This window comes from Egretta garzetta, unplaced genomic scaffold, assembly GCF_000687185.1.
Source record: "Egretta garzetta isolate BGI_Z169 unplaced genomic scaffold, ASM68718v1 scaffold46, whole genome shotgun sequence".
NCBI lineage: Eukaryota > Metazoa > Chordata > Aves > Pelecaniformes > Ardeidae > Egretta > Egretta garzetta.
This window is the reverse complement of record NW_009260268.1, coordinates 8755348-8767596: the sequence shown is the minus strand read 5'-3', so window position 1 is coordinate 8767596 and position 12249 is coordinate 8755348. Positions and strand designations below refer to the sequence as shown.

General features: G+C 35.8%; 1 protein-coding gene across 1 annotated transcript in view; it reads right to left on the bottom strand.

The window, feature by feature from the left end:
* Positions 1 to 12249, bottom strand: part of DLC1 (DLC1 Rho GTPase activating protein) — a 214400-nt gene that overhangs the window by 126900 nt on the left and 75251 nt on the right. The window contains exon 4 of the mRNA XM_009642436.2: positions 7065 to 7098. Coding sequence (XP_009640731.1) covers positions 7065 to 7098 — 34 coding nt within the window. The remainder of the gene's footprint in view (positions 1 to 7064; positions 7099 to 12249) is intronic.

The window sequence follows — 12249 nt, the reverse complement described above, 5'->3', positions numbered from 1 at the left end:
GAACTCCAAAAGACCCTTTCAAGAGAGTTATCATGAGTTATCCTTTGTTTAACTGTATTTTGCTAATAGGTGATGAAGTCTGCTATGAGAGACATTCTTACAACTTATCAATCTGTGATGAAACTTATATTATTAATGCCAAAATATATTTAAAAGACTTCAATGCTAATGCTTGGGTTTTTTTCTAATCACAGTTTCTGGCATAAAAATAACTTGCTTTAACAAGGAAAGTATATATTGCCTTAAAAACACAGTGGGTTGGCCAGAAAAAGGAGAGCTGAAAGATTTAGCATGATGGCCGGCAGCAGTAATCACTCAACTGGTACTATATACATCTTTATTCCTATCAGGGAAATATCTTGATTAGAAAAAGGTAATTCTCTTACAGAACTTAAGAAAAGAGAGAAACCACCAAAGAAATCAAAATTAAATTGCTCACCACAGGAATATAAGGCACTGAGACACTGCTTGTTTTCTCTAAAGTGAATATAGGCATTTGAATATTTGTTGAGGAAGTATTTTAAAGTTGTTTCCACAATTAACATAATCATCAAATAATCTAGAAAAATATCATAGCTACAAAAGTGCATGATATGGACAGATGCAATGTAAAAATAATGGCCTAGCCTTGTTATTGGCCTAAAATAACTTGGTTAAGTATTTTAAAGATCAAAATAGATGGGACTATATTAAAGAAATCAACAAAAATGTCTTTGAAGATAATAGCAGCATAGTTTGATTTAAAAAGCTCTTCCAACGAAGTGTAAAAGCAGGTCCATCCTGATGGCCCATACTAATGCAGGTGGAATAAGGAAACAGAAGCTGGTTAAATATTTAAGAATTTGATGCACAGCAGGTTCTGTTAGTTCTCAGATACTTCAGATGTACTTTATTATTATGCAATGATTTCATCGAATTTGTTTTAGCCTTCCAGAAAACACTTGTTTTTCTGTTCAGGCATGGGACTTGAATGTTTGTGTCCTCCTGCAATGGTGTACAGTCTTGCTGACTGCTGGCTCCCCCTCAGAGCACATTCACACTGCCTGGTCCTACCCTTCACTTTTTAAGATTCAAGAAAGTAATATACAACAGACGATCATGAGGAGTTTTAGGGGCCGTCTTGCTTCCAGTGCCTTTAGCATCATTTTAAGTGGACTTTCAGAGGAAAGCTGCAGTCCCAGGATCTACTGTTTCCCCCAAAACCTAAAGAAAATGTCCATGGCACCTTAAGATTAATGAGACTTTGGCTTTGCACAGGGCTACGTGCATTTTAAAGTTTATGTGTTTATATCCACATGCATACACTGAATATGGTGTGACTTTCAGAAGTGAAGTAATTTATTCAGAAGAACAACTATGGTAGTGTGTGGTTAATAAGCCACTAAAAATCAAATACCAAAAATCATGGCATCAGCTATTTTACTGCATTTAGAAAAAATAAAAAAACCCCAACAACTAAACATTGTCAGGAATCTAAGCATGAAATGTCAGCTTTTCATATCTATTGGCATCACAACCATTTTTTCTAGTAATGAAATAAATGACGGTGGAATAAAAGTTTATCTATTAGCATCTATTAGTGTTTGGCAGACATCCATGCATATCCTGGAAGAGTTTCTCTAACTTTTTTTTAGCATGACAGATTGAAGTGTGAGTGCTCACCTGACATTTTTATTTAGAAAGCAAACACTCAGCTAAAACAAACTTTATGACTGTTGCAACAACAACAGTAAAAGAAAGATTACCTAGCTAGAAACTGGTACTTCATACTAAGCTCTCAGAAAAACACTAATAAGACTGTTCTATTAAAACCAGATACAATAGTTATAAAAAGGAACTATTAATAATTAATTTTGCCCAGTTTGTTCTAGAATACTGGCTAGAGATATTGTAAAGCAGCCAGAAAACTAGTAACTGTGCCAATTAACTTGCATTTCTCTCCAGTTTATGTGGAAACTGATACCCTGAAGCCAGTCAGATTAAATTTTTTAACGTTTGCGCTAGGTTCAAAATAAGTTGTGTATGGATGAACCTTTAATGACTTCATGAAAACAGAGTATCCAGCAGGTACTGCTCATAGAAAGAATTGATTTCTCTGGATCTAGGACAGGTTTGTAAAATCTAATGGAGATTTTATTTTTTTCCTTTTTGATTAGAGCTGCAGTTAAATGAAATGAAATGAAGACAGGTCTACCTCGTGTGCCAAGCAGTTGGCCTTTTATGTGCCTTGTTTAATGACAGTGAACGTGTCACTACTGGATTTTCAAGGTCCTCCGCTGTGAATTCTCACAGATGGCCCCGACCTGCCTTGTCATCACTCCATCACCTCCTATTCTGCAGCTCATCTCACCATGGGGCCAAGCACCAAGTGTCCTCTGCTGCCTGACACCGACAACTAGAGTCTGTGAGAGGAAATATCCTGCCGGTATTTACTAAATAATATCTTTAACAGAAATCTAGAGGAGACGCAGAAAAAAGATGAGACTTGTTCACTGCTAGGCCCATACTGCAATACTAACACCGGGAATCTTTCAAACACTTCACATTGGCCAGAGATCCAACGAGGCTGCTGTCTTTGACTGTGCTTAATACTTTATCGTTTGCTTGCTGATCACTAAAACACAAATGAGAAATGGGCTATCAAATATGTTCTACTCCATGTCAAAAGACTGACACTTTTATTTGTTCTGAAGTAGACCTCTCTAACCTACTAGTGAGAGAGAGTACTGAGATTTACCCCAAAAGGCTGTGCATTTATTCCACAGTATATCTTTAAAGCAAGAGGGAATATTTTGGTAGAATCGGGAAAGCTCCTAAAAGCACTTTCACTTGCTATTCTGCTATGGAATTTTTCCTGCTACAAATGAGTAGTGTCACTTGCTTTTTATATCAAGTCACGCGTTCTGTGTTTTTTAATTGATCCAAGTTTGCACGTAATAACTAAAATGTAGCACTCTGATTTAAACACTGCTTATTTTATTTTTAGAGCAGCAACTCTTCTAAATGTGTGTTCAACCAAAATGCCACAGGGCAGTTGTTTTATGCACAGGAAAAATTCATTTATTGTAATGCTGAACCTTATGGACTGATGGTGTTAATATTTATTTAGGACTAGACTAAACCTTCTGCCCTGTTTATGTGATAGCACATAGTTTCATCACCTCAAGAGAAATAAGCTGTGTTAGTCCCTGACCAGATGTGGATTATCCACTCTACCCCTCCCGCTGGCTCTGTTGTAGCAATGTTTCTAAGTCACAACCAGAGTTCACTATTCCCTACAAATATTTGAGGATAAATTGAGAAATCATGAAGTAGGTCCACAAAGAGACTTAGGCAATACTTCTAATATTGACTTATAGTCATTTCACCTTTGTTTTGGGAACACTGCTCCAGAAACTGAAGGTAGTGCTGAATTAGGAACCTCACAGTGGGTTCATCGTATTGAATATTGGTATCTATGTTAGGAGGTGTCTTGACTCTACAGTTAGCAGAGAATTAACCAATACCATTCATGAAGTCTCATGTGTGATTCACATCAGTAAACCAAATGCTGACATATAGAATCATAGAATCATAGAATTTTAGGGTTGGAAGGGACCACTAGTGGTCATCTAGTCCAACCCCCCTGCAGTGAGCAGGGACACTGCTAACTAGATCAGATTGCTCAGAGCCCCATCCAACCTGGCCTTGAATGTTCCCAGGGATGGGAATATAGTCAGGTGAACCAAAGGTTCATATATTGATTATTTTTAGACTATAAATGAAGCCAACACCACTAACTGTGACACAGACACCTCCATTATTGACAGGTGAGATGAACCTTCCATCCCTCAAATTTCTTCATAGTTTGTGGACAGAATTTGAGAATAAAAATCACAACAGTCAGTAAGGTAAGTAAAAGCATGGGAATACATAAATTACTCAAAAGAAAGATGGATGCATCTGAAAAAACAGTCTTTTGAAGCTGATCGCTGGCCTGCATTCCTGATTTAGGTGCTGATACGCCCAGCCCTGAGTCATCTCTTGGCTTGACCCATCATTTTCCCTGACTCTGCAAGTTGCTTGATCTTAACTTCTTAACTTCTACCTTAAAAAAAGTTCTTTTGAAAGATTTCTTTTTTTTTTTTGCCACTGCCAGAAATACAATATTGAGACTTCTTAAAAATGCATTTCTCAGAAATAACTGATGCCACAGTACGTTCTTTGCAATGCCCTAATTCACACAAATCGAAGCAATAGTGTACACAGTTAAGCATGACTGATTTTCTGCTCATTACTGATCATTTATAAATTTTTTGCCAAAGGGACTCTGCAGTTGCAGGTTTTACTGCACTCTCTACTGTAAAAAAATTAAATGGTTATGAAACTCTCAAGTTATTAATTGACAAAAGTAGCAATGTTTTCAGATTGTGTTTGGCCTTGCTCTAAATCTAAAAATACTGTGTGTTGTTTTTCTTTTTTTTAAGTACCCCATCTGAAAGTTTGTATTTGATGTAGTCAAAATTTACTGTGAGTTGGAAAATATATAAAATTGAGAAAATATTTAATTTAAAGGATTAACAACTGCTATAAACATAACCAGTAACGTGTAACCCTCTAAGATGCTTAAACAGCTTGGTCCATTTAAGGATCTAAATGTTTGGTTGCCTATAGGAAAAGCATTGAAAATATTGAAGTATCTAGAGTCTACAAAATAGAAAGTCTTGTAAAAACAGGTTTTTATTTATGCACATAGAATTTCTGAACCAGAAACACTGAAATAACAGCCTTTCTACTTTCTTGTATTTTTCATTCCAGCCCCAGATAAAACCAAATAATATTAAGCAGAAAGGAGTGAACTACAAGAATTTATTCAAATTCTCAAAAAGAAGTTTGACTAGACATTTTGAGTGCATTTTTAATCCAGTTTTAATTTTAATACAGTGCTATCCAATCTCTTTACCTACTGTGCTATTAGCATTGTTAGTAGTAAAATAAATAACTCCTTTTTGTTCTGTAATATTTTGCAATGTATTTTAGTCTGTTTGTAAGAATACAAACCAGAAGGTGTTAAATTGTTGGTATTTCCAAATAAGTACCAAAATTATTATTAATTTTGTTCTCTTACAGCAGTCATGCAAATATGCTGTGTACTTTTTTGAAGGCTTTCACACCTTACTTATGGCTTTGTCATTCATGAGTCTTATGAAATGTTATTTATCTGGTGAAATGTAAGCAGCAATGATCAAACGATGGCTAGTTAAATTGCAAAACATGAGACCTGAATGTCTGAATCAAGATCAATTGCATTTGAAAAAAATAGCACTAACTACCCCTGGAACCAAGTGACTTCAGTCAATAGGCCTGATTTAAATTATCATCTCCCTAATGCATGCTTAACATTTCCAAAAAACCATCGTAACCTCATGAGCTCCTGAGTTGCAGAGTTAAACAAAAGCCAAAAGATTAAAAAGCAACCACATTTCCATTCACAGTCTAGCTTGTGCTCATGTACATGGGAATGCCAGCAAACCGCCTCCACATGGTGTGAAGTTCCACCTAATATTTGTAATATTAAATATAATGCTGTCCACAGAAAACCATAACACTGAAGTGTGGGCAGAAAGAAGGAAGAGAGAGACAGATTCATATATGTATGTACAGATTATAAAGTGTATGTCAAAAATACATTTATTTCACACCATCGTCAACACTGACATTATAGGTTCTTTTGACACTGAAGAAGCATAGAACTTTGAATTTTATTTCTGATTTTACATGCCATTAACTATGGCAAGCACTTGTTGCAGCTCTATTCCTCCAGTATAAAACTGGGGTAATTGCATATCTATGCCCTGAAGATTTTTTTAATGACTTTCAGAGAGCTTTTAATCTTGTATGGCACATAATTGCTAAAGACGTACAAAACCCTATAATGCTGTATCGTTGCTTGACAAAGTATTTGAAATTTTCTCCAAATAGTAGGGCCAGTTATAATCAGTTTGTATGTTTGGATATAATTTAAAGGATGTCACCAAATACGAACTGCCTCAGAAAAAGAAATACCAAATAACACCACCTGTAAAATCTATAAAGAAAATGCTTATTAAATACGGGTCACAGTTTGGGAATTATTTATGAACTTCACCAGCTAAAGTAGCAACATCTTGACCAGACAGCTCCACAGCTTTTACAGTACTGATTGAGCACTGTGGCTTTTCTCTCAAAAACTTTTTTCTAACTTATTCCTCTCCCCTTAATAAGCAAAAGGTCAGGTAATAATCCGAACCAGGCTAAAGCAAGAAAACATCAGCAACAAAAATCAGACATAAATCAGAATGCTAGGTAGCGTTTAGATATTTTGAGGTATTTTTCAAGCTATATTTGAAGTACAGTAGCAAACTATCAATCAAAATAAATGACGAAGAAACCAACAGAGATTCTAGAGACTGATGATGCTAAGAGTGTTCCCTAGTGTTTATCACAACAATACACCTGTCTGACAGTATCTAGCAGACAATCACTAATAGATTTCATCACACATCAACACCGAAGTACGTATAGTGTTCAGAGAACACATACAACAGAAAAGAATAGAAAAACAACCTTTCAATATTCTGGAAGTCCTTGGCCAAAATAACAATTATCTCCAGTGAAATACTCCAGGTAACTGAAATTTCCTGCCACACTTAAAGACAGATGACAAAGTTCACACGAAGTCATCAAATTCCACTAACTTTATTAATCGAGACATCAAATAAATCAAAATAGATTTTAACACCAAGTAACAAGTTAGTATCTAGAGGAAGTCTGACATGTAAGGGGCAGCTGCAATTCAACCCGGTACTTTGTAGGATAGTTTCAAACGTCTTTATTAGTATCACACGGAAAGCCGGACCGCTTTCCAGCAAGAGAAAATGTCCTATTTGGGAAACAATGAATAACCTTCGTGCAGACATTTGTCAGGTCTGTAACCCTGCACATTCGAAACCCCACAGCTGAAGCCCATCTTTTGTCACTTACTTAACACTGTATTCCACAAAACAAATACAAGGAAATGAGAAAACAAGTAAATATTTACTCACCAGCCTTCTCCTTCTCTGAAATAATCGGCATAGCCTGAAAGAAACAAAATAAATGATACCACTATTAAAAAAATAAGAATATTAGGGAAACATTATAAAATCTTAAGGTAGATTTTATAGGTGTCCAGAAATCCTGGAAAACCGAGGTCTCGCTGTGTTAAGTGCTTTGGAGAGAAACATAGAATTCCCATTTGAGTGGCTTCACTCTATTATGAAACAAATTGCTGTTAAAGAAAAAAAAGACAAGGAGAGAAGGGAGGAGATGGAGTTAATAAGATATTTCTTCCAATGATTGAATTTTGAAACAAACATCCTAGAATACATGCCCACAACATTCCACTGGGAAATTACTAAATAATTCTGAAGGCGTGAAGACAAAAACTATGTGGCTGAAGATGAGACTAAAATGCCAAATTTTTCTTCTGCAGAACTCAAGTAGAGTTCTGCCATTGACTCCATATAATTAGGACTTGGGATCAAATGTATGTTGTTCTATAACAAACCAATTTCTTACTTTTTATATAATTTTTCAGAGAAATGCAATAGAAGTGTTTTCATGTTGGCTGCAATTGGTTTTGGACTTGGAAAATTGGTTTTTTGCAATGGATGTAAAAATCTTTCATAATATGCTTTTCTTTCAGACTAATGCAGAAGTACTTTCTGAGATTTTTTTTCCTAAAATACCTAGGTTATAGATTGAATGAATTATAAAATGGAATGTACATGGTATACATATAAACAAAATTAAAGAATGTGCAGATATAATAAAGGTAAGAAAGGCTGGATGAGAAATCAGATTGGGCATGAAATGTACGCAGAACTGCCATGTGGGTTAAGGTATCAATTTTACATCCCTTTCACTCATGTCAGTCTAGCCTTTGCTCAGCAGATTTTCCTGCTGCAGGTTTCATGGAAAAAGAAAGAAGGGAGTGATGGACAGAAATCCCAAACCAGCCAGTTTAAGACTTTTTATAGAGTTCCTGAAATACACTTTGAAATCTTCATTTCAGGATTTGATATGTGCTGTTATATAAAATAGTAGTTTATAGAATTTCCTGGATGATGTTTTGTACAAAATTTCATATATAACGTGTCTTAGACAATACGTATTAACAAATACTTCACAAATTGATAATAGCCGTAAGACCTAAGTGGTTACACTGGCTAAGAAAAATAAGAAAAGAAGAAAGAAAACCCCAGGCATCCTTTAAGGTAAGCTTAAAGACAATGTTGAGATGACTGGAGAATGTCAGCATAGAAATCATAAGCTGTGTCATGGAAGAGACAGCAGTTTGATGGGGATAGCCTCTGTAAGGTCTAAAATGCAAGACCAAGGTGAGAAGCTGTGATTCAGTGGACTGGGGGGGAAGCAGTTACAGGACTCAATGACAGAATGACAAGAAGATAATTTCTCTGGTGGCTTTATGACAGACTTAGATAGACTTTAATAATGTTGTCTGCAACTGCAATGCAAGTCACTGGTAGTGAACCGTTCTGAATCAGCTCCTATCATAATTCATATCAGCATGCAGGTTGGTTTTTTCACATGAGCATATCAGATTTTAAAACATTGTTAATCTTGCCATTTGTCACTTCAAGTTATTTCCTGGAAATATACAATATTTCTAATTCATGATCACTAAAACATGTTGATTTACAGCCAAACATGAATTTTAGTAAATTTGTTAGATGCTAGTCCTAACGGTTGTTAGAGTTGTTTAGCGGGTTTGGCTCAGGTAAAAAGCTGTAGCTGGAAACACAAAGAACCATAATGCTCAGGACAGACATGTAAATCACAAAATTAGTACTTCTGTTAACTAGGATGAAGAAGCACTGTAAGTTCCAGACAATTTAAAGGTAGAGTGAGGTTTGCAGATAGAAGTACTTCCTATATTCCTACAGCAATCTCGCAGCAATTCGTTAAGATGCTAGAGAAACCGATGTGGATTATACAATCTACCAGAAGTAAGAATTCTAAAATCAAGTCAGGTGCATGGAAAAAAAAAAAATCTTACTAGAGTATTCAGATAAAGAAATATATTCAAAATGATAGCACCACGAAGTATGTAAGTTTTCCTAGAATAATTAGGAGGACCTCATGCAGTGGTGACTACCTGTCACCATCGTTTGTCACTACTCCAAGTTCTCCATAGTGCATTATATAAAGACAGAGATTTCTTTTTATGGCCTCACTTTTCTACCTGATATCAGACTTAGCCCACTTTTTCAGCAAAACGTGGTTCCATTCCCTTCATGTGCTTAGAAGAACTAATTTTATCTGATTTGGTCTTATTTATTAACTGCACTGAGAATCAAATATTTTCTCAAATTCATGTGAATCCAAGTAAAAAAAAAAAAAAAGAAAGAAGAAATTATCTCTAAAAAAGCCCTTATAATAACATCAAATTAATGATAGTAGAATCTTTTCTTTAGAACAGAATAGGAAGCATATTTTTTTCCAAAGAATATCAATATTCTTCTCATTGGAAAGACTGCAAATAACATGAATATTTAGTCAGAACATGGTACTGTGGCATACTTATAAATTCTGAATCCATTATAAGAGTTACAAAAGATGTTTTCCTTAAAATGATGTTTATAAACAAGCAAGTCTTACTCATTAATTCTTTATAATTTAAGGAGAACTCATATATATAATCTCATACTTTTAGTCAAAGGTTTAGATTCACTTAGTTTACAGAAAACTTGTAAATCTTCCTATTTTATTAAAATATATAGCAAATGTGAAGTCCCTGATTAAAAAACCAAATCAAACCAAGAAACACCCGCAAAAGCTACCCTCTTTATCCACAAAGTACAAAGCCATCTTGGAGGATGCTTTCAAATACATCTGTTTTCTAAACAGAGTGCAATTGTGCTGAATCAAGATGTAAAATGAGCTAAAAATTCTGTCAGAACATTCTATTGGTGCTTAAATGCTGAGGGAAAAAAAATCCTAAATGAACATAGTATTTCTTGATAATTTAAAATAAAGTAAACCATGAACGAATCTTGTTCAACAAGATCTCAGACAGCCCTACTATTGGTTTAGTTTTTTGTTAATACAGCTACACATACTGCTTACATGTTGCCCAGTGGGAAAACATGATTGTTACTTATGAGAAATGCTCTCATCTCCAGTACAGTTCTGAATTCACTGGAGACCTTCTTCCAACGAGTTCCATATGTTCCAAATGAATTGCATTCCCAGGAAGTGATTTAACATTTCTGGCAATGGAGCAATTAAACCGGATTTTCCTGCTTGGCCAGATGGGTTCACTGTAACTTCACATTATTTTTCACTCTCCTCACAGAACTAAAGAGCTGGGCTAACAATTTCCACATGATCTGGTCACATGTGTTTTTAAAAAAGGCAGGCACACGCCCTTTTTACGCCCTCTTCACAGATTTCAACAAACACTCCCCAAAGTCAGCCCCCTCTCTCTGTTTTTAATAGCATGTGCTCTTTGCAGCATCAAGAAAGAAAAGTGGGGGAGAGGGGGGGGAAAGGAAATCCCTATCAGACCTTTGCTGAAATATACTCAGGATTTTATTTTAAATTAGGGAATGTGATTTTTAAACTATGAAAATCTTACTTGAAATGTCATATTGAAAATTTTTGTATGCATCCTTTCTGTATTTCAACTGATTCCTTGTAAATATGTCTACAAATATGACTGTAAAGTGTATGTACAACACTATATTGGGCAGTTTTCTTTAAAGTTGCAGCTGCCTTGCTCAGATAGAGATGATTACCAGTAATACTGGGTTAAATCTCTTGCCTAGAAAGGTTGGACAAGATGATCCTTGAAGTCCCTTCCAACCTGGTATTCTATGATAAATAACCACTTCCTTTGAATTTCATTAAAAAGCTGTCTTCCAGCAAGAAAGAAAATGCTGGAAAATTCTGGTAAATCAAAACTTAAAATTGTTGCACAAATGAAGTTTTGTTTTACCAAAGCCAAATTACCTATTTTTTTCTGAACTTTTAAGAATATTTTAACAGGAAAGAAGAGTAAATATCTAAAAATAGCCCATAATTTCAAATTTCAGCAAACATTCCTTTTGGGCATGTGCAGTTCTTCACTCTGAAAGAGGAAAGAAAGAATCCCTCCCTACTCCCCAGATTAGCTGCCTTCCACGACAGGGTCAAAATTCACATATTTCATCCCTGAGCTGGGCTAAAAAATTAGCCCTGTAGCTTTCCAGATTAGAAGTGGTATAGTCAGTCGGGGTGTGCAGCATCTCGGTGATGAAAGGGGGAGGCATTCATTATCTGCAGAGAAGACAGCGCACCTTCGGGAGCAGCGGCAAGGGTATGCTGAGTGGCAAGGCTGCCATTGCAAAAAAGCCGAGGTACATCCAGTCTGACCTGAACACAACTTGGCTCTCCCTTAACTGTAGTGCAAAGCTTTTTTTTTTTTTTTTTTAATACTGATTCCAAACCTGTAGCCAAAGCCATTATGAATAAAATTAAAGCAGCTATCTTTTTGTTTCCTTGCACTCACAGTACATGAACAGCTCTATCATGACTGATTCATCTGCAAAGGGCTACAACAGATGGCAGAGTTTTGTATAAACCAGCAAAGTTACTGTAGAAGAGCCATGTAACGTACAACTTCTGAAATAAGGATCTAGTGACATCTATTTATTTTTGTAGTATCCGATAAACCAACTGGAGTGAGTCTATATTTCAGTTTTGCAAACAAGATACAGCATCTTTATGTTATGGCTGCTAAATCCACACTTTTCCCACAGAATAACACCTCCGGGTTTTTTTTTTGTTGGATTACAGAAGATAAAGTGCATTTGGCTTTACGTGAACCACATTTTCTGTGCTGCCATCCAACCAGGGTGGATATTCTATAAAGCCCTTCCGTCACAGAAGGCTGTCAGCTGTCCAGCCTTTTTTTCAGGTATGTGTTTGAATAGACATGCTGCGAAATTTCCTTGCTAATGATCTGATACATCTGGATTTTCAAGCATTTCTCTAGAATTTTGCCTGTGGAGATAATATCTTCTACTGTCCAGCATGAAAGTAAAACTCCAGGACAAACATTAGCATACTGGGTTGTGCCTAGAAAGGCCTTCATAAGTGTGAGCAGGTAACTGCTGTTGAGCTCAAGCTGTTGTAAATCCCCCACCTTATTTTTGGAAGTGCTTTTATAGTAATCACCTTTTATTC